General features: G+C 36.8%; 1 protein-coding gene across 2 annotated transcripts in view; it reads left to right on the top strand.

The window, feature by feature from the left end:
* NPF1 (neuropeptide F 1) overlaps positions 1 to 24,762 on the top strand; it is a 44,970-nt gene that overhangs the window by 8,985 nt on the left and 11,223 nt on the right. The window contains exons 2-3 of one of the 2 annotated variants that reach the window (NM_001173412.2): positions 8,177 to 8,340; positions 23,637 to 23,759. In NM_001173412.2, the coding sequence (NP_001166883.1) occupies positions 8,186 to 8,340; positions 23,637 to 23,759 (278 nt within the window). In that variant the 5' untranslated portion in view covers positions 8,177 to 8,185. 2 annotated transcript variants of the gene reach the window in all.

The following is a 24,762-nucleotide window of genomic DNA, read 5'->3' as shown; positions in this document are numbered from 1 at the left end:
TCCGTCAGCCACATTGAAATATGAGTTCTAAAGTCTCAGTATAGTTACAACGGCTGCCCCACTCGGCAAACCGAAACGCATTACTTCTGCACGGTAGAAATAGGCAGTGTGGTGGTGCCTATCCGTGCGGACTCACAAGAGGTCCTACTACCAGTTAATTCGGATAGGTATGTGAAGAAACAATGCTTTGTCTATTTTTCTCCATAGTAAATTCATTCTTAAATCTTCACAATCGCAATACGGTATGTTAAATAAATATAGGAAATTCCGCGTACTGACGAGACACGGACGAGACCAGAACGCTCAGGTTCTATATCGATAAGCGATATTGACTTCAGATCCCGTGGCTTGGATGTCAACAAAAAATAATTCGAAATAGACACGCTTTAACAAAAACCGACTTCAAATAGAAAAAAAAAAGATATTCCAAAATTAAAAGCAATAATTATTGAAATCGGTTGGCGTGATATTGAGATATTCATCTATTTGTCGCGCACGTACTTAATGGAAAATTAAGACATATGGTTTTCTCACAGATACCATTATCAGAATTGGACTAAATTGTAATGGGACCACACGGGAATCGTCAGCTTTCTAATAAAAAAAGAATCATCAAAATCAATTCACCCAGTCAACAGTTATACATTACAGTATACAGTAACAAACATAAAACATACAGTCGAATTGAGAACCTCCTCCTTTTTTGAAGTCGGTAAAAAAAGTGTCCAATATTCTACGAGTATAATTACTGGATTGTGATTAGAAACCAATTCACGCTAATCCTAACTGCCATTTGTCACGCGATATATTGTGTTCGCTGTAACTTGTCATAATAATAATATGTCAAAAGCTATTTGTATTTGGACTGCTTTTTCGTTTAGTCTATTTTTATTGCCCTTGTAGGCAAACGAGTATACGGCCCACCTGATGGTGAGTGGTTACCGTTGCCTATTGACGTCAGCAATAACAGGGGCAGAGCGAAGCCGCTGCATAGTTTCTTTAAATGTGTATTAGCTTTGGGTGCTTGGTAAGATACGGCAAAACAATTATAACGCACGGTATAGGAACGTTCTGGAAGCCAAAATGGTAGACTATTCTATGAAAGACTAGACTGGACAAATACTTGGTGCAGTGGGAATCGGCTTAGCTGCGTCTCCACACTTGTTCCACTTCCTTTCTCCAGTCGTGCTCCTCATTTCTGAGAGACATGACTATCTCTAACATAGTCTGTCTACAGTGGCAATAAATAATGGAAAATCGTTAAACCTCATCTGATGTTGAGGGATTACTGGGATCCATAAATATCGCAATGTGGATGTCACTACCCTGAATCTTGAAGTTGCACTATTTTTGCCCCAACGACTCACATCCATCTTCTTCAAGCCGTAGGTACCTATCCAATTCTGAGTGTAGGTCTCTTCATATGCTCTCCATTCTTTTCGGTCTCTTGCCTTTCGAATTCAGTCCTTACCAGCTATTTTGACTAGGCCATTAGTCCAATTCGTCCACGTTACGACCTCTAGTACGAGGTCTCTACTGCAGTCCTTACATACATACCACAACAAAAATAATTAATACTTGTGACAATAATGACAAATTTAGTAGGTACACGATATTACGTATATGTCGGAGACGGTCATTAGCTTAGTAGCTAAACAAAACGCAGCACGATTCTCGAGAAATGGCAGGCACATTGTGGTACGACAGAGCCTAGCCGATGGAGGTGCGTAGACGCCATCATACTTATCAACCAGACTTCTTGAAGAGCGGTGCCTCCGTCCTAAGAACTGTCATTCGTTTTTGTTTGCTAACGTCAAGAGAAGATTTCTAAATTCTAAAGACAACAAACGTAATTGGTGTACTCAATATTACTCTTAGCTCGATCACCCTATTCGTCCCTACGATGTTTGACTCTGACGATAGTGTTAATAATTGTGGCCTCTCCGACATATATAATATATCGTAAAATTCAATCAGGAAACTACGGGATACCCAACATCGATTATTCTCAACAACTCTAATTACACACGCCGTAACAACAAAGTTCGGGGCCAGTAATTTAATTTACAGCATTCTGTTAGACGCTGTAATGTTATCAACAGATTTTTATTTACGTCACAAACTGACTAACTAATGTGAAGTGGCTTGCGTAGGCTAAGCACATAAATAACGTTATTATTACATTATGTATAACTGTCCAGATGTATGAAATTTTCATTGTATTGCATCGATTGACCTGTCGGTATCGGTTGACCGACATACCCGATCCTGTAGACCGTATGGTAAACAGTCGACGTCACCCAAAGCACGACATTACGGATCCTCCCGATCCATTAACGGTGCTTTTAGGCACCACAAGTACCGTTGACCGTCCTCGTCGATCCCGTCGACGAAGGGCTCGACGAGCGAATTAACCCATAGACACAGCCCACTGAGTTTCTCGCCGGATCTTCTCAGTGGTTCGCGTTTCCGATGCGGTGGTCGATTCTGCGAAGCACTACTCTTGCTAGGGTCAGTGTTAGCAACGTCGTCAGGCTTGAGCCCCGCGAGCTCACCTACTAGTTAAGGTTACGCTGAAATAGCCTCTCAAGACTATCGCCTTACGTAGTTTAAAAAAAAAAATTATTGGGGTAAAATTATTTTCGATCAAATTATAAGCCGTCTCTTAAAAATAATGGTTACATTAGATAACAAAAAAACGTAACCCTCAAAGGAGTAGTCCGGTAAAATGTCACTCACGCATTTCACATGTACATCCCGAAGGAATGACGCGTATGTGATTCTTTTCATGAAAACTACGAGTAGTGTCACAAATACGTTTAAATGTTTTGTTGAACTAAATCTGTTAACTTTGATTTCAATCAGGATTCTTCAAGCCTAAATTCATACTGGTGGTAGAACCTCTTGGGAGTCCATGCGGGTAGGTACCACCAGCCTACCTATTTTTATCCTGAAGCAGTAATGCGTTTCAGTTTGAAAGGTGGGGCAGCTGTTGTAATTAATATATATTGAGACCTCAGAACTCATATCTCAAGGCGAGTGTAGATGTCTCGGTAATCTTCAATGCTGAGGGTCGTGGCCTCCTGTAATAACTTCCTCCTGGATTATCCCGCCCCATTCCTGTCTGTCCTCGGCTGTGTGTATAGCAACGTGGACTGAAATATTGAGAGTGGAGCGTATCTGGTCCGACCAGCGCATTGGACTTCTGCCTCTAGGCTTTCGTCCGCACACCGCATACATCTAAGCAAAAAAAAAAAGAAGAGAAAAAAAGGATGTGTGGTGGGCACCGGATAGGAACGAAGTTCCTTATTATAAAAATATTAATTTTAAATTCTATTCGAGGTATAAAGAAAATGAAACTGGAGGTTTCGCAACAACCCACGGTCATTCGGTAACGTGCGAACTTATTGTGGTACACTTCATTTACGGTTGTTTGCATACGAGTTAGTGTATTGCGTAAACGAACGCTCTGAGATCGTGGTCAATGAATGATAAAAAAATATGTTATTTTTTGTTCGTTATTACAAAGTGAAGTCGTACACTGTGTGAATTACTAATAAAAATCTTACGTTACGGACGTTTTTTCCCGGTTAGGGTACCCCTCCGCATCGTCCCATAAGGAACTTCGTTCCAAAAGACAAAAAAAGACTAGCTCAATAATTACTTTTTTGTACAAAACGGAGCGTACCGCAAACTTTTTTTATTTCCAGTGATATCGACTTAAACAAAGGTTGTTTATATATAAAATACTTGCGTAATACTACCCGCCCTCGCTTCAGGCACTGTAATTTAGTATTGTTTAAGAAAATAAGATGGCAGATTTTTTACCTACTTGATTTTTTACCTATTTATCGTTATTTTTTGATAATTCGCATTATATCTTTATAAATTAAAGCTTATGTGTTATTCTGATGCGTAAGCTATATTAATGAAAAGTTGAATCAGAATCCATCCAGTAGATTTTGCGTGAAAGAGTAACAAATATACATCCATACATTCGAACTATCACGTTTATAATATTAGTAGGATTTGATACACTTGAAAACATACAGATAATACTACACTAACCTTAAATATCACGCTGTAAAGCCTTTTAATTTATTAATAGTCATTATATTTACGAATCACGCTACTATGCAAAGCTTCACTTATATTATACAATCGCATAGAAACACATTTTTTGCTTCGATCTTCAAGACTGAGAAATCTAAATATAATAATACCAAAGAATAGAAAAACAACATGATGAAAACGTGTTACCTCAATTGCGTACAGTTGAATATTATTAAACATCAGAAGAAATTCTCATATTTCCTAAATAATTACGTTCAATAATAGACTTCTTTGGTACTGTTTATAATAAGGTGATGTTAAAATGTCTTTGTTAATTCGAACCCGCGGTTTTTCGCTACGAATAATTCACACAATTAAGGAACGTAACAAAATACTAATCACATTTGATTTCATGTAATTTTGGTTTGGTTTCTATTTTAAATCCAGTAATGAATTGTCGTAGTAAATAATTACGTCAATTGTAAACCTGATTATCACAAGGTGAGTTTTATAAAATCATTTTACAAACCTTATTTTATTTGTAATTTTAATATGATTATTGAATTTTTTGAAACGTAAAATATTAAGCGGCGTATTTTTTTTTAAACTGTTACACCAAATTAGCTACCTTCATCAAGTAGTCTTTCGTCTGCTGAGTTGTACTGGAGTCCATACTTCTCGTCAAACCTGTCGCTTGCAACAAAGGGCTCGGCGAGTAAATTAACCCACAGACACAGCCCACTGAGTTTCTCGCCGGGTATTCTCAGCGGATCGCGTTTCCGATCCGGTGGTAGATTCTGCGAAGTGCTGCTCTTGCTAGGATTAGTGTTTGCAACGTCGTCAGGTTTGAGTCCCGTGAACTCACTTACTTGTAAGGTTATGCTGACAAAGCCTCTCAAGGCCATCAGATTAGGTAGGAAAAAAAGGAGCCCATAGATATAACAACGCGAGCATCACAAAAGGTGAACTAGAGGTGTCAAATGTAATGCTTCATTTAAATACAGACTATTATACAAATTTTGCATGAAAGTCGTTCGTGAAGTAGGTAGGTATTTTATTGGTGGTAGGGCGACTTGTGTGCGCGTCTAAGCACCACCACCCTGCCTATTTTTGCCGTGAAGCAGTAATGCATTCCGATTTGAAGAGTGTGGCAGCCTTTGCAGAACAGAAACTGAGAGACTGGGACGTTTTTTTACGTCATGCCTCGAGGTAGCTGGTGGCATTTACGTTGGTTGTAATCTATGGGCTCCGGTATCCATTTGACACCGGGTAGTCTGTGCATTCGTTCCTTCTGATCGATAAAAAAAAAATCCGCAATTAAAAATGTTTTTTTTTTATTATTATATCAGAACGCAGACACCAAGTACACCGCTCTACATCAGATGACCGATGTGTTAACCGATGCTCATTATCAGTAATGCATTGACGCAGCTTGGTAATGTCAAACCGGTCTACAACTGAATATGTTCATGTTCATATGTTCATAAGTCCAGTTCACTTTGAAAATATACGTTATTATTTGACATTAATATATGTACATTACTCTCTGCATAGATAAAAATCGGATTAAAAGTTTTGCCTTTCACGACAGCGACAATGGAGCAAACTGTAATTTGAATTTAGCACAACAAAAAAAAAAAACTAAGCCGTCCGCTAACATTTAAGTTAAACACCAAAAGATTTTAAGTCGCTCGGGCTGTCGTGTCTCCCGCCTGTTTGAGTTCCAGCTTCGAGCATTTGAGTTTTGAGTAAAGCTGCCTCCCCGGCCATTGTCGATCGACAATATCCGCACGATGTTACAGTCCGTATTAATGGAATATCGGAAAAAAAAAGATGTGGGACACCGGGTAGGAACGAAGTTCCTTATTATAAAAATATTAACTTTAGATTCTATTCGAGGTGTAAAGAAAATAATTATTCGAGTATACATTTTTTATTGATAAAAAAAAACTATTTTACAAAGTTATCAACTTTATTTTATTCCCAATGATTTATAAAAATATATTATAATAAAAAAATATGTTATTTTTTGTACGTTATTACAGAGTTAAGTCGTACACTGTGTGTATGACTAATAAAAAAAATTACGTTGCGGACGTTTTTTCCTGGTTAGGGTAGGTACCCCTCCGCATCGTCCCATAAGGAACTACGTTCGAATTATTTCATTTTAAACGATAAGATAAATCGTTAACAACTAAAAGTATGTTTACCTAAAATGAAGGGCCTTTTTCAATGGATAGATTAAGTCTTTTTTAAAGTAGATACATCTGTTTTCGTATGCGAAAGAATTCGTTGCATATGAACTGCAACCAGAACTAATGTCTACTCGGTGGGCAGATGGCAGATGAATTTTGATTGGGGTACAAGCCTCAAAATAAATATCAAGGTAAAATTACTTTCAAACTGCACTTTGGAACGTAGAGAAGTGGCTATACTAGCCCGATTCAGGCTGCACTTCGACGGAACAGACGGAGTAACGGATAGTCTACTGGCTCAAAAAAAAAAAAATTGTTTTCGGACCGTTGGCCTAACTTTCTACGAGGTCCCCGTGCCAGGGGGGCACGCGGGGTATACGCGCTAAACGATTCAACTGCACTTTCACACTCGACATCCGATCAGATGACAGATCATGATCAGATGCCCCTGGTCAAAACCCGGTCAGAGTAAGGAGATTCCCACGGTCAACACTACAACCAGACTCGGGGCGCCACCTCGATGACGCCCGACCGACGAGTCGTCGAGGCGATAGTCGACGACCAACGATGTCGGTCTCCGCGGTACGGCGGCCCTTCCAGGCCACCTGGGTGATGCCGCTGGTGTTCCGGGATACCCCGCTGGGTCAGAACCAGCCTGCCGGATCAGAAAGCGATACACCGCCGACCGGGTTACTCTTCTACAGTATGTTCGACGACGACAGCGACCACGGCAATGCGGACCGCAGCCGACGACGCGTCGTCCCGTCCTCCTGGGGACAGCGCGCTAAAACTTGACTCAATACAAAAATTAGTTACGTAAATTCGAACCCTTACGGTGTTATCGCTAATTTAAAATCCCGCACGAAATCTACGTAACTTAACAACAATGTCAGATTAATACCAAGTTGTTCTTGGACTAGAGTCTCTAGGGGACGACGTGGTTCAGAAGGAAAACATATGAAAATCGTCCTACGCTTCGTATTCCTCATATGAGAGAACGTCGTTCCGATTACTCGTCCCTTATCTAACTCGACTGACAGTTGTTGATTGTAACAAGCCATTCCCGTATTCAAATCAGCGTTGATTTTCGAAAATTATTTTAAAATAACTGAATAGGGAAATATTTCGGTGCTCACATGATTCTTAAAATGTTCGTACGGTTTTAATGTCTTTTTTATTTTTTGCTTAGATGAGTGGATGAGCTCACGGCTCACTTGGTGTTAAGTGGTTACTGGAGACCGTAGACATCTACGACGTAAATGCCGCCACCTATGTACGTTGTGAAGGCTATATGCTTTGGTAACCACTTTACACTTTACTTTATGTCGTCGTGGCCTAAAGGATAAGACGTCCGTCCGGTGCGTTCGTATTTTTGTTACTTTAGTTACGAGCTAATAATATCCCACCTGATATCAATCTGGCACATTTCCTAACGTGACTGATACGCTTAGCTTGAGACGTGAGTTCGAATTGTTGATTTGTGGTACCGTACAGAGGACATAATGAAGTCGTCGTTGCCTAATCGATAATAAGACGTCCGGTGCATTTGTATCGAGCGATGCACCGGTGCTCGAATCCCGCAGGCGGGTACCAATTTTTCTAATGAAATACGTACTTAACAAATGTTCACCTCCACGGTGAAGGAATAACATCGTGTAACAAAAATCAAACCCGCAAAATTATAATTTGCGTAATTACTGGCGGCAGGATCTTTTGTGAGTCCGCACGGGTAGGTACCACAACCCTGCATATTTCTGCCGTGAAGCAGTAATGCGTTTCGGTTTGAAGGGTGGGGCAGCCGTGGTAACTATACTTGAGACCTTAGAACTTATATCTCAAGGACCCACCATTTACACATTATAAAGCAGTGATGCCTTGCGACAGACATTTGGTTGGTATACAAATAAAAAGTTTTCGTTCCTTTATAGATTCCAAAGATGTTGAGCAAGAACCTAGCCGTGGTCGCTGTCGCCGTACTCCTGGCTCTGGTCTGCATGGCAGAAGCCCGCGAGGAAGGACCGAACAACGTGGCCGAAGCTCTGCGTATCCTGCAGCTTCTCGACAACTACTATACCCAGGCTGCTAGACCGAGGTATTATTCATTAATTTATTTTCATTACTGCTGATGGGTAGACAAACATACAGTCTGAATCTTGTAATGTGGAACCCATAGAGGCCATGTCGTGAATAATGGCGCCAATCTTGAAACATGACCTGATCTTCGGTTCTACGCATCCAGATCGAACCGACCGAATCGACCGATGATTGGGTTCAGTGGCGAGCTTTAGGGGAGGCCTATGTCCAGCAGTAGACTGCCGCAGGCTGATGATGATGATGATGAATGACATGAGGATGGTGGTTCCCCGTCCCCATCTGTGCGTGCTCACAATACGTCTTACCACTTGTAAGGATGTGATAGTAGATGATCAAGGTCACTGGGGTAAGATGCAAGTGTCTCTTCGTTTTCATTTGATATTTATATTTTCACATTTTAGAATAAATAAATAAATAAATATTTACTAACAATCACGCCACGTTAACTGGTCCCGTGATAAGTTCGTAAAGAACTTGTGTTACAGGTACCAGATAACGGAAATAAATGCAAGATTTTTATTATACACCTACATATATTTAATATACATCCATAACCCTGGAAAAGGCATTTATATTTATCATACAAATATCTTCCCTTGGCGGGATTCGAACCCGCAACCCCCTTGTGTAGTGACCATGTCACTTACCACTACACCAGACGGCCGGTAGTATACAGGGTGTAAGAAAAATCTAAGGTCTGGTATATTATTGAGTGAACTTAGTACTGGTCTGACATAAATCTATTTTTCGTTATTAATTTATAATAAATCGATTACAAAATAATATGTGGAAAACCATATTAAGTTACAAGTTAAGTTCATAAGTTCATATTTTGAGTAATGCAAAAAAATTCCAGTTAAACTGTTGACATAAAACATTTTCGCCTCTTTACACTCTGTATGAAGTAACTGGTTTTTTTTTTGGTTTTCTTTGATACAATTAAAAAATTTCACTCCAGAACAATTTGATCGTAAGTTCAGGTCGTTGAACCATTAAAAGCTTATTTTGACTTATCGTAAATAAAATTTATCGAATGACGTAAATTAGGCAGGCAATCAACTGACGCTTAACTAGCCGTTCCGGATCCCATTACTTTAAGCGCATGAAATATGCTCCTGCTAAGCTTTTCCATAAATAAATCAATCAATGGAATTTAGAGAGATTGAGGTTATAGATTTTTTTATTTTCCTTTATTTTCTGTGAAGTACAACAAAACGGTCTATGGTAGTAATATCTGAGAACTTAGCAAAACTAATATTGGCATAGCTACTTTGAATCACGTACGAATATATAAAACAGAACACGTCCTAATCGCAACACAGTAAATTGAGTATTAAATCTTTAAAGAATAAAACTTTTATTTTCATCAAACAACGCAGCCAAAAATGTTCCAAATGTTAAAAATTACTTATGCGCAAACAAATCGGTGCTTGTCCAGATGTTTTTCACAACAATACAAGTATATTAATATGTTATGTGTATGACAGTGATGGTACAATGAAATGCGACAGTGAAATTAAAGTTTTGGTTATGAAATTTAATTTCTTTATTGCATACCTTCTCTCTCTCTTCGATCGGTTCCTCACTGCTGAAGATCGTGACTCCGTCCGATTTCGTCACCCAACTGTCTCCATCGATCCCGCCCTGCAGCCCGGTGGAGTGCGTCGCTGATAGGTATCCCCAGTTCCTCCGCTATTTGGTCCGACCATCGTTTGGGACCTCTACCCCTAGGCCTTTTTCCCTCTATTTTACCGGTCACCACAAGGCGTTCCAAATTGCTGGTATCCCTACGTGCAACATGACCAAAATACCGCAATATTCTTTGTAGGCAGATTTGTAGGACATTAAATCTTTGTACACTTAAATTCCATAATAACTCTATGTGAAATTTGAAATTTATTCGCGCGCGCAATTTACTTAAAATTTTAGTGTTAAAATAAAACTAGTGTTCGCTCCGGTCTTGAAACTCGGCCTCAATCATTAACACCTAAAATATATATTAATGTTATAACAATATATTATTTATTAATATCTTTTTTTTGTAATATTAGACAACCCTAACCTGTTTTAAAAAATTTCATTGACAACATTAAGGCTTCTTTGTAGTTAAAAACAAAAAAGCCGCTTCAATGAGAAACTAGAAAATGGCGCTGAATTTTGTGTTTTTCTATTGGTATATAGATTTAATACACGCAAGATCAATGAAGCAGATTGTTCACTATCTATCTCATGTGTGCTTGATCTCACAAGAGGCTCTTGATAAGCCAGAGAGCTTTTAAAGCTAGCTCATACAGAAACTATGTCGTTTTTTATTATACTCAATGACAGATGACGTAATGCCTCATTTACATCTATCGCCATTTACTACTCAAGAAAACGGGCGTTCAGTATTACCACAGCGCAACGGACTTTTAAATATACAAATGTAGTTTTTATATGTATTCTTCGTAATGGGAATACTCCAATGTTGAGTCTCAGCCCAATGAGTTTCCCTTCGGATCTTCTCAGTGGGTCGCGTTTTCGATCCGGCTATCAGCATAGGTAGGAATAAGAAACAAAAGGTTAGGTCTTACCAACAGGTAAGTTGGGGTTCTGAACCAACTGGGGTTCTGAAACAATCTTACCAACCTGAAAAATTTGTTTGTTTTTGCCTATGTCTGAAAAATGTTTTTTTCATAAATACTTAATAATGTAGTCTGAACCAAGTCGGTAAAGTTAGTAGTTCGATAGTTCTGTTTACTTTATATTATAAGTATTTTTTGTTTTTTTGCTAAAACTAAAGTAGGCTTTCACTTTAGATATTGCTAGGAATTGGGACCAGACAATATAACGGGACCTCTGATTCGCATTCAGAAGATACAGATATGACCTCAGTCTTCTACTGTTTATAGTATTATTTGCCATTTGTTTATAGTATTAATAACCTTGGCTAATATTAATTACCTTTTATAGTATATAAATTAGTATTAATAACCTTGGTTATTTAAACTCTAGGCAAACAATTAGCCCTCTCTTGGGATGTTTTGTGTTAATTAATGACCTAACTGATATATTTTTACTGCTTTATTGAGGTGATATTGTAACCCGTGTGAAGGGGTTAACAAACTTCATAGAGATCACCACGAATATTTCGCTACCCTTCATCAGATGTGACGTCAAATTTATTGCATACGAAAGACAGTCCTTCAAGCCGGAATCCATAAATGTAATGCGGCAGATATCGGTATTTACCTGTGTTAGCCCAATACGCCCTACCACAAGTAATTGATTTTTATACGATTCGTTTCATTTCTTTCACTTTGTGAGTTCTTAGACAAGTGTACGCTTCGTATTTTATAACAAAAAGTGTACCTGCCTGCGGAATTTAAACCCTATAGTCGCTCTGTACCGTATCATCATATCTTCCCACCGAATTTCTGTATTGCTTCAAGAAGGTTGAGTGGACGAGAAAAATAAAGTTATAACTATATGTCGGAGACGGTCATTAGTTTGGTAGCTAAACGAAACGCAGCACGATTCCCGAGAAAGAAATGGTAGCACGATTGCGGTATTGTCGAAACTCTGCTAACTTGGTGCTACGACAGAGCCTAGCCGATGGAGGCGCGTAGACGCCATCACACTTACCGACCAGCCTTCTTGAAGAGCGATGCCTCCGTCCTAAGAACTGTCATTCGTTTTCATTTGCGTCAGGAGAAGATTCGTAAATTGTTCTAAGACAACAAACGTGATTAGTGTACTCAATATTTCTCTTAGCTTGATCACCTTATTCGCCCCTACGATATCTGACAATGGTTTTAATTATGGCCTTCTCCGACATATAAATGTTATAATAGGTATACATACTTCTTTTGTACAGTTGATCTTCATAACAGTATTTCGATTCGCATACAGTAAGGTCTATGTACCGAAAATGCTTTTGCTCCTATTTCGTCATTCTGCGCTAACAACTATGCGGTATGCAACTATTGTTCGCAAATACGTAGCATTCTCAAATCGCGGTGTATGCATTGTGGTACATTTCCAAAGTCTTGGTTAACCATCACAGCTGGTTTATCACAAATGTTTAAGCGTATCGTAAGCCCGTGTAGCCGTGTGGTCACCATCATGCTGCCCATTTCTACGGTCGATTCGTCATGAATATCGAATTGAATAGATAGTATAGGGAGGAATAAATTCGATGTTTTTTTTTGTTTTTTTTTTATTGCTCATATGGGTGGACGAGCTCTCAATCCACCTGGTGTTAAGTGGTTACTGGAGCCCATAGGCATCTACAACGTAAATGCGCCATCCCCCTTGACATATAAGTTCTAAGGTCTCAGTATAGTTACAACGGCCGCCCCGCCCTTCAAACCGAAACGCATTTTTAAGTCAAATTTATAAAAAAAATCTATTTTTTAGTTTGATTTTCTATAAAAGCGTATTTATTTAGTTTTTTTAAACATTAATATTATTTATTTTTAATTTTTTAGTTGTATTTCAATTTTTTCAAAGTTTTTTTTGAAATATCGAATTGTCATCGGTTCTTATTAAGTATGCCAAATTTAGAGTTAATCCGATGTTTTGAAGGGGGTCAAAGTCATGTTTAAAGATTCCGTTATATACCAACATACGTACGTCTGAAGCTAATAAAAGCGTATTAACAAACACAAAACTTCAGCATTATCACTCCTCTCACACGTTAAAGGTCCTTTTATTATTCTTTGCCAGTTGTCGATATTGTTAAATGAAGTTTCTCAGCGAAGTCCCTTATTCTGCCAATAACAGTATCGTGTATAGCTAAGAAGGGAGACACGTGGTTAAACTGTCTCGAGTCCCGAACAACTTTTCGCTTTTCTTTACGTTTTTATTCGTATCGCAGACGAAAGTTTTGCTTCTGTACAAAATTTGAACTCTGGCTTTTTTTTTGAATTTGAATAATCTAGGCAAGCACTCACCTACTCTTCGTCTAACTAACCCTTATAATAATCTAGTCAGAAAAGTTGAAAACCTTGACATATTTGGTGATTCCCTTCCAATATTCAAGAACAAAATTATAAAAAGTTGTTGTTGAACCTCAGCCTCAGCCTTGGTCTGCGTACTCGGGTATTACTGTCCTTGTTGTCTTTCTTTTGTTTTTAATTTTTTATTATTATTAATAGTATTGTTAAATCTCTATTGATATATTAATGTAATACATGCTGTGATTGCCTCTAATTAGAGTTGCAGTTATCAATTGCTCTATACATGTCAATGTTATTTTATGTCTTACTGTAAACCCTATCGGTAATCCTTAAATAAATAAATAAATATTATTACACTGTAGAATTCAGAAATTTACGTGCTGACAAATTCACTGACCTCAATACAAGAACAGCAAGTACACTACTACCCATTAAGTGAAGCACGATTAATTTATCATATTTTAATTACTGCAGTTACAAGCTAATATCCCACCTGATATCAATCTGGCACATTTCTTAACGTGACTGATACGCCTAGTTTGAGACGTGAGTTCGAATTGTTGATTTGTGGTACCGTGCAGAGGACATAATGAAGTCGTCGTGGCCTAAAGGATATTATGACGTCCGGTGCATTTGTATCGAGCGATGCACCGGTGTTCGAATCTCGCAGGCGGGTACCAATTTTTCTGATGAAATACTTACTTAAGAAATGCTCACGATTGACTTCCACGCTGAAGGAATAAAATCGTGTAATACAAATAAAACCCCCAAAATTATAATTTGCGTAATTACTGGTGGTAGGACCTCTTGTGAGTCCGTACGGGTAGGTACCACCACCCTGATTCTTTTCTGCTTTGAAGCAGTAAGGCGTTTGCGGTTTTCGGTTTGAAGGGCGGGACAGCCGCTTTATTGTTAAAAGTGAGACCGACCGTGATGTCTATGGGCTCCAGTAACCACCCATCTAAGCAATAAATAAATAAATCATCAACCCCTTCATCACGAGTACACTAGAGTTGTTACCTATTAAGCTATATTATTTTAGGCATCCCAATTAAATTGAACTCATTAGATACCAAAATAGCTGAAACATTAAAAACGTTTTATGATCTCATTCGCGCCAACTGATCTGAGATGTAATTTGTCTGCAGCCTAAAGAGACGAAGGTGGCAACTCGGTTCTTACTAGGCAAGCGTTGACGTCAGCACAGTATGGAATTCACAAAGAGAAACAATTTGGGCGCTTTCTGTGGTCATATTGTCGTTTACGATTCGACAAAGCGCTATCTTGCTCCCATTGTGCGGAGTCCTTTACAACGGTGAAAACATTATGATGAATGCAAGTTGACTGGGTGTCTAGGCGATTTGATTGTGTTGAAAATTAAAGGAAGTTTACGCCTACTAACTAAATATTTCTGAGTTCCTTTACAAAACGTTGATGCGCTAAATTTTCTATTTATTTTTATTGGTCGTGCGTTAGAATATCAAAATTTAATGCCATCTATACTAATTATAAGTTTAATTTTTTTTTTTACTCAAATCGTGACTTCAAATAGTTTTAAGATTCTTTCATAAGCGGTGGCTTGGTTGTTCTTTATAGATAGATATGTGCCTATGACCGTCAGAAACCACTCCCTATCAGATGGACATTATACTATTAAGCTTTCTAAAAAAAATACGTAACGGTAATCAAAAAAATTGTTTAAAAAATTTTTTTTTTTTGTTTTTTTTTCTTTTTTTTTTTTTTTCTTTTTGTTTTTTTTTTTTTGAGATATTAGGAGGTGGCTCGCACCGAAAATGCGGAATGGTCCAGATACAAACTAAAATCCCTTCAAATTGGCATAGCTTTAAGGAATGGGCATTACTTGTCTATTTGTTGATGTAGATGTAGATTTGTTTGTGATATATTGTTAGCAAAACCCAATCGTATCCAACACATGGCTGATTCGCAGCAAAATATGTACAGGATGGTGGTATAACTAGCGGACCCGATAGACGTTGTACTGCAAAAATTCATTCAAGTCGATCTAGCCGTTTAGTTGTATTATAGATAAAAACCTAGATACCGACTGCAGCGCGATCTGCCGGGCTGATTTGTGAATCTAAACCATCCAGGGTGCCACCCAAAACGCATACAAAACAATCATTCAAATCGGTCCAGCCGTTTAGGAGTTCAATGACAAACACACGCACAGAAGAAATATATATATATCGTCGCTGTCAAACCAAAATCTGCTACGTGCAAAAACTCTATTTTGAATTAACGAGTAAAAACATTTTCGTATAAAATTTTATATGAAGGTGAATTTTTAAGAACTATATCAAATGAAAGCTGTAGATAAATATTAAAGCTATAGACACATAACAGTTTTTTTTTATACGGTGGATAGGGCTGTGAACTATACGAAAAGGTCAAAAAGTAAAAATCTCAAAAAGTGCACATAGCAGATTTTGGTTTGACAATGACGATATGTAAAGATAAATATACTACTACAATATACATGTAATATAAAATCACTAAATAATTTACATACCAGTGTCTTAAATCATTTATTCGAGTTAAAATCAAACTAAAATTATAAGTCAACTAGCGACCCGCCCTCGCTTCGCTTCGGAAACATTAAAACACACATGAAACAAAAAAAAAAAAAAAAAAAAAATTTAAAAAAGTAGCCTATGTTCATCAGGGACAATGTCGGCTTCTAATGGAAAGAGAATTTTTCAAATCGGTCCAGTAGTTTCGGAGCCTATTCGAAACAAACAAACAAACAAATCTTTCCTCTTTATAATATTAGTATGGACTAGCCGTACTCGCCCGCTTCGCTGCGCATTTAAAATTAGCATTATTATTTATTGTTATATATTATATATTAGTTTTTATTAATAGGGAGTCCAACACTCGTATAAATATTAGCCTATCCATTAAGTACATGTATTTTCTACACAGATACCGTGTTTCAAGTCAATCGGATGCATGGTTCAGTAGTTATAACGGAACATCCGTAAAAACCACTGTAGATTTATATATTAGTATAGATAGTGTGGGTCATGTGTTTATAATAGAAATTCAAACATAATGATAATTAGAAGATACGAAACTGTAATATCACACGAATGTTGGCTGAATACGTAGGTCGCGCTGCTAAGTTAGGCATGGATCATGAAATATTAATTGTTTTCAATTCGGTATTCCGAATATCTTTATCGGGATTATGGTTGATGAAAATTATAATTCACTGGCTGTCACCAGTAAAAGCCACTTTAAGTATTTATCAATCTTCTTTGTACGTGATCTCTGATCGGTGAGTGAATGTTTCAGGAATTCAAGATTGGAGTTGTGTTTTTGTTTTAATATTTAAGTGAATTCGAAACTTGCTAATGTTTTGGCCAAGTGAAAGTCGATAAAGCTCCTTGGTGATTTTCGCTAATCAATGCTCCGATAAACTAAACATAAAAGATAAACATCTACAAGATGAGCATTGATTTTCATTTTACAGCAGCTGTAAGATATATATAAAATTTTCCAATACCCGTATCGCAGGGCGTGTTGTGAGTCCGCACGGGTAGGTACCACCACCCTTCCTATTACTGCCCTGAGGCAGTAATGCGTTTCGGCTTGAAGAGCGGGGCAGCCGTTGTAATGTAAAAACTGAGACTTAGAACTCATATCGTAAACAGGGGTAACAGGGGAGGAGCATTGACGTTGTTAATGTTTATGAGCTTCGGTAACCAATTAACGCCACGTGGGCCGTGAGCTCCTTCGCCCACCTAAGCATTTGACTAGAACGCCAAGATGATATTTATGAAAAATTCATCATAATTCATTTTGACCAGCGAATTCAGTTCCCGTAATATAATATTACCATTCTCCCACAATGTGACGCAAAACGCCGTAAAAGTTGTAATGTGATTTGTCTTATAGTTTTATGACCGGCCGGCCACCTGTTTGGCGTCAATACGATAAAGTATGTTTCTGTAATAATTGTCTAACTACATTGTATTGAAAAACCTTAGGTCAGTTAATAGGTAATGTTCTGGTCGGCGATATATTCCGTTTAAACCAGCCTTTCCCAAAGTCGGCGATAACGCCCCCTTGTGGGTGCTGCAAGCCTAAAGGGGGTAAGATACCCAGAAAAAAAGGGGGCGTTATGTAGAGGGTTGGGAGGCAATTTGTAAATTAATCTAGGAGGATTCTTAGACATCGACTGAGCTCTCGCATGAAAAAATGGGGGCGCTAAAAGATAATTTATTCTCAAAGTGGGCAGTAGGCGAAATAAGTTTGGGAGCCCCTGGTTTAAAGCAATGAATGTATTGAATTTAAAATTTGAAAAATAATAATCGTAAAGTTTTTTTATCACAAACTCAGGGACTATTATAGTGGTTAAAGGGGCCCATAGACGTGTTACCAACTTGAGATATCTTTCAAACTAGAATCGCCGATTGCTTTGCGCTAGAAGTAAGCAGGACAATTTCATCTATCCATGCGAAATTCCAATTCATTTTAAATATATAATGAAATCAAAATCTGATTTTGTTCGATATATTTTTAGTTTAATAAAAAATCCATTGTCAAACTAAATAAATTAAGAAAAATCAAACAGGCTTAAAACATTAAAATAAATAATTTTACGAAATTATGAATACAAAACGATTTCATATTATATTATGTATTATTAAGGATGAATCAAAAATGACGGGTCAGATATTGATAGAATTTAAATTAGAAGAAATGAGAAGCAGTAACTTTCAAATAAGAATAATTATAAAAATCGATTTATTTATAAAAGTTCCGAGAGACATAAATATAAGAAAAAAAGAAACAGTCGAATTGAGAACCTCCTAATTATTAAAATGTCTAATTCTGTCGTCGCAAATAAATATGTCCAAGTTTGTAAACAGTTGAATAAGTCAAGCTTAAACTCAAGTTTAGAAGCGATGTAATTCGTGAAGATTTCTAAACTTCCCTTTGACCATTAACTTGAGGTATTCCTCTATATGAAAGTATTTGAAGGCGCATTTTGTTCGCATAGTTGCAAAATACTTGCAAACTTCTCACTTAGATTTTAAATAGAAAAAAACTGCTTATTGAAATTTCGTGTAGCTCATAAACATTACCAAGGTTCCTTGGCTTATCAGACTACATAAGAAGCTCGAAGTCTGCATTGTGTTTCATATCTGATTGACTTTAATACTGTAGATGAGCAACAACTTAACTCACAATAATTCTTGTAATCTTAATTCCAAATTTTAAAGGAAAAAGTGAACGAAATCATATCTCTACCAAGGCCCCGAAACTGCGATACTTTAAGACAAATATATATTTTTGTATGGAAACTATCGACATCTTGTAGTGGATGCCCCTAAACTTATATGCTCTCAAAGTTTAGACATTTCATTATTGTTTAACAGTAACAAAACACAGAAAAAAATCATACAAGGCTTTATTTGTTAAAGACAAATTGATTAAATTTTATCAATTTGTGGTTTCTGAAAATTTACAAAATCCTTCATCAAAAATAAAAGATAATAATATGTTACTGCCATCAACAGGAGCAATGAGAAACTAATCGAAGCAAAGCCATCTAGTGACCGACGCCAGTAAACATTTTTGTTGAGTGCTTGAGTTGCTTATCTATAACTAATTTTTGTGTATTATCTATGGTATCTACTGAAGTGAAGTGGTACTGTACCCCATATATATATCAAAAACGCAAAAACGCCACCCATCTTTTAAGTCTCAGTTCTATAGTACAAAGCTGCTCCACCATTCAAACTAGACCGCTTCTACTTGACTACAGAGATATGCAGGATTGTGGAGGATATTCGTGTCGGCTCACAAGGCACCCTTACATATTATGTCCATGATACTATATACCAATTGTCTTAGAGATTATAACTCAAGGAATTGTATTAATATATACCTATTATCCTGTTCGATGACGTCCAGCCTTCCAAGCCAGAAAGGGTACTTCGCGAAAATAGGCAGTATGGTATCATTAGTAAATTAAGGGGATACTTGGTAGGAAGAATTTGGGAAGGGAAACGTAATTGAACAAATGCTGTTCTTAAAAACGATTTTATTTAATGCAGTGGCTTGCAACAGCTAAAAGTAACTATGACTACATATTTCTCCTGTAGAATAATCGAACAGATAATTGCTTTTATAGGAAGCTCTGCCTTCTAAGAATTCATTCCATCCACAGTTTTCCATTTATTTGCCAAAGGAAAACACTGACCTAACTAATCACTGTTCCCTTATATTTATGAGGTTAAATGGAGCTTTTAAGTACGAAGCTCCCTCAAGTCTAATTATTCGGTAGCGTGAGTATGTCCCAGCTTATTACCTCTAATGTGTCTATTATGATGATTAACTAATCAAGTCAGAGGGCCGATATTGTCTACATTTGTCACCTACACATTCAAATAATATTAGACTTATTATTACATTATTATAAATGACAGAATTTCGAAAATAAAAGGGCAATGTTTTATGTTTGGTATTCGTATCTCTTGGACAGCCTAACTGATATGTAGCTTATCGAATTTTATAATGAAAAATCGAATGTATTTTTTGAATTTCACAATTTGGGTAATCGAGTTCAAATCTAATTTCTTTTTAACCATATTCATAGAGAGACGATCATAAGGCTACATGGTCATTGTTGCTCATTGGATATTGGCAATTTCAGAGACGGCCCGATTTACCGTCGCTTTGTGTGCAAAAAAGGGTGCGTGTACTTATGTACGCGCGTAAGAAGCTATACTTTATTTTTATTCAATTTATTTCTTTTTTTTTTATTCAAATTTTAATTAATTTAAAAAAAAAACGATAAACAACATCCTCAAACACCCATATTGGACATCCCTTTTCTTGACATCGTATAAATTCGGTAATTCTCGGTACGGTTCGGAAAGTTCCCTGCCGCTATATTCAGACTCGCCAAGTTACGTCGGTCGTATTGTAATGAGAGATTTAGTGGGCAACTTCATTCTGTTAATTTTGTGTCACGGTGCGAGTGCATCGTAAAATTTCACTCTCATAAATTTTTCATAACGCGCCTAAAGAAGTATAACCTCAAAAACCTATGTTCTTTGTCGAGTAACTTTGCTTTTAAGCGATCTTACCTTTGTACATACCGCTTGAAAACCGTAAATAATATTTAACTAGCAATAAAAATGAATTAATTAAAATAAAAAAAATGAAGTATTCGGAAATATTTACATTATACCAAGTTTTGTTGCTACAAATTACGCCTACAAAGATTAGCAGATCTATTTCTAAAATTGGCACTATTATGATTCAATGCAGTAATTGTTTTGCTCGAAGTTTCTTCATATTTCTCGATCCAATCAAGTGTCATTCGCTATTAACACATCGCTGAATCGGTTAATAACTAATTACGGTGCTACGCTTGGCTAATTATTCGAAGCGTTGAACCGTTCTAACGTTATTATTTTAATAGAATGTGTTAGCTAGCTGTCACTGTCGTTCCTATTTATAGCACGTGGAATTGTTTTTAGAATTCATTTAACTAGAGGTCCCGCAGTAGTCGAAATTCGACTATAATTAATTGGAATTGTAAGTTTGTACACTATTATGATTGTATTTTATACTTTTATAATCACAAATTTCGCCAAGACTACACTATAAAAAATATGAACAAAGGCAAACAATATTTAATCTCAATTTGACAACAAACGTCAAGAACAAAAGTTTGACAATAAATAGTATGCATGCGTGTGTGCGTCAAATACATGGTATGTAGTGTGTGTAATGTTTTCTTTATTGATTTAATGTATCTTTTATGCATTATTATAAAAAAATATTAGCATTGTGCACTTCTTCTCTATATTCTCTACAAATGTGGAAAATTTCATACTCCTCCGTCCGCGAAATTTTCGTAAAAAGGGATACAAAATTTTTGCTTCACGTATTAATATATAGATAGAATATGTTAGCTAGCTGTCACTGTCCTTCCTATTTATAGCACGTGGAATTGTTTTTAGGATTGATTTAGATCCATTGATTTAGATATTCCATAGATACATAATTCCATGCATTTGTTTTTAGAATTTTAGAATTAATTTATTTCTTATGCTATTCATGTACATGCTTCGTTTAAATCACAAAGTAGGCCTTTGATTACATCTGAAAGTATAATATAATATTAAGTATGTAGCACGCTTATGAGTCTAAATATTTTAGTGGGCTTTTACTTTAGATCTGTTGTAATAGTGTTAGGTATCAGTTCTTTTCTATTCCTGATAGCTGGGTATAGATAGATGGGTGGATTAGATCCCGGCTACCGGGTGTTAAGTGAACCCATAGATATCAACAACGCAAATTCCAACACCAATTTGAAGATATGAGTTCTTAGCCTCAGTTTTACAGTATAATGGCTATCAAACCAAAATGTTTAATGCTTGAAGGTAGAAATGGGCAGGGACCTGTAAGAAGTGGCCTGTAGTATAGGAAATTACTAATATCATAGCATTCAGATACGTATCAAGCTTTAGTGTTTTTGTGAATTGGGCATAATGTATAATAATAATAAAGTCATTTAATCCAAATCTCACTCTCGATTTATAACACAGTGTTTGTTAGTAAGTTATTGCTTAAGCTTAAAAATTATACTTATAATTAATTAATTATTTAATATTGGTACTATTTATGAGATTTGGACCCCTATTTGGGTAAAGGCCTCCTCCATCCTTTTTCATGACTCCCTGTCCTTTCCTGATTTTATCCAGTCGTTTCCTGCGACGTGTGTTATGTCATCAGCCCATCGTCTTAATTCTCGACCAACATCCCTTTTTCCCATTGGTCCTTTCCAATGGTCCATCTTTTGACTGGCGTAATGTAACACAATAAAATATAAACTAATGAGAGATATACTGCTTCGAGAGAAAACGGAAGGCGTTTGTCTTTGCAATACACTGCGGTTTCGCAATTGTGCAATACACTGCGGTTTCACGTTAAACAAATATGTTAAAATTAGTAAATTAATATCGTTATACCCGTTTTTTTACACCCTGTATATTACTTAAGCTTTTTTTTTAAATAGGGTTGTCTCAATTTTTTTTTTATTGCTGAGATGGTAGATGAGCTCACAGGCCAACTGGTGTTAAGTAGTTACTCGAGCCCATAGACATCTACAACGTAAATGCGCCAGCCAACTTGAGATATTCGTTCTAAGATCTCAGTATAGTTATAACGGCTGCCCGACCTTTGAAACCGAAACTCATTACTTCTTCATGGCAGAAATAGGCAGGGTGGTGGTACCTACCCGCACGGACTCACAAGAGGTCCTACCACCGGTAAAGAAATTGTGGCATATAAAGCAGTTTTTTAATAATATAGTTCCATAAAGCTTTTACACGCGTATTGAGAATTTAAGTGATAGTTTAAGGTCATGATGGTTATAACATTATTTTACTGTGCACTCAATGCCTTAGACGTCATCGTTCATTGAAAATGTTCGAATGTTTTCGCTTGTTATCATCAAATTTTAATTAATATTACGAAACGTAATCTGTGAATCGCGCGTATCATCGTGCAGCGATAACATTAGTTTATTTTAACGGTTCAACGCATTTAATAAGTCACTCGAGTATGCTAATTTTACAACATGTTCGATTACTGTTAGCCAGTTATAACGTTATTATCTAGATGCTGTTTCGATAAAGAGATTGTGATTGTTATTTGTGTGTGAACGGATTTAGATAAGTATGTTTTTGTTTTACCTTAAATCGTGTGTTACTTTTGTGCTTAGAATGGAAAGTAACTACCTACATTTTTTCGAGAAATGGCTTGTTTGTTGATATTTATAATTTATTAAGTATGAAACTTTTGATCTTAGCTCTAGCTTTATTTATTTATTTATTAATTTTATTTTATACTTATTGTACACAAAAAGAAAATACAATAAAACAGATTTAAAGAATGTCTAAGTACTATGTACAAAGGCGAGCTTAACTCATTCATGAGTTTATCTAACATAATTTTTTATCATGATCTTAGCTCTAGCTTTGCTTTTGCATTTGATAAATTACTTATGGTCTACTTAACGTAATATTTGACATTGATTAATACTGATTGTTGTAACAAGATATATTATTATATATTATTTTATAGGGCTCTCATAAAATAGTAATTCATTCATAATTTAAAAAGAAACAAAAAAACAAAATGGTTTTACGTATTCCGACTTGTCAATAGAACGGATAATTTTACGGCTAATATCTTGAGTTGTTTCGCCGGAAGTCGATTAACACGATTAAATAATCGATGATCGTATCTTGGTCGTATCACAGTTAAAGCTGGATACAAAGTTACATCGATAACGATAAATTGGCAGGATTGACCGTCGTGACGTCGATGCGGCCGGGGACCGTGTCGATCCGGAATTGTTAGACCGCGCCGTCCGACTCCTCTGGCTGGAGAAGTTAGACCGCATTTACTCCTACCACACCCGACCAAGGTACGAAAATCGATGTTTCACGCCATCGATAGAAAGCACGTGCCTAATCGATGTTCATGCATGGTCTTCTGCTAAGCGTAAAATAGCGATTAGACGTAAAATAACACTGTAAAATAAGCTATGCTATTTTTAAATAACACAATGTTTAGGGAATGCCATACTGTTTGATTTCGAGTAAGATTGAAGATGTCTCAACACACTGATGTTTCTTTCTTCTGATTGCACTGCATGAACTATATACTTAGTCTGGCCATAAATACTGAGACAAAGGAAAAAACAAAAATTTCTATTGCAAATAACATTTATTACTTTTACAGTGTGTTAGTTTAATACATAAATATAAAACAATTTAAAGTATAAAAAGCTTATTCGAAGTGGTCTCCATTGGCTGCAAAACAGTCCTTTAAACGTTGAGGCCAGTTATCAATAGAAGCACGCACTCTTTCCATGGGAAAATTGTTCACTGCCAATCGTACGGATTGTTTTAGGGCACTCCAAATTATCATGGTGTTTAGGGCAAGCCGTACTCTCTAAAACTGACCATAAATCATAATCCAGCGGATTAAGATTGGGACTAGACGACGGGCAGTCTTTAGCTCTGATGAAGTCCGAAACGTTCGTTTCCAACCAAGACTGCGTAGACCGAGCTTTATGACCTGGCGCCGAGTCTTGCTGGAAGGACCATTCTTGATTATCGAACATGGTGTTATTAAGGGGCTTGACTGCCTTGTCAAGAATGGTATCTTGATACACTTGTGCCGATGTTTTGATACCTTTTTTTACAAAAGTATGACTCAGTCACTCCTTCATAGCCAATAACCCCACCAAACCATCACTGAAGTCGGATAGTGCCCACGTTGCACTCTGTCGACTAATTGGGAAGCTTCCTTAGAGTTTTGAGCATAAATACGGTCATTTTGTTTGTTAAAATGTTGCTCATTGTAAAAAAATTCTCATCCGTAAACAAATTTTTTTTATGACCTCCCTTTGCGTACCGCTTCAG

The sequence above is a fragment of the Bombyx mori genome, chromosome 6, assembly GCF_030269925.1.
Source record: "Bombyx mori chromosome 6, ASM3026992v2".
NCBI classification, from domain to species: domain Eukaryota; kingdom Metazoa; phylum Arthropoda; class Insecta; order Lepidoptera; family Bombycidae; genus Bombyx; species Bombyx mori.
The sequence above is the reverse complement of the archived record's forward strand: the minus strand, read 5'-3'. Positions and strand labels throughout refer to the sequence as shown.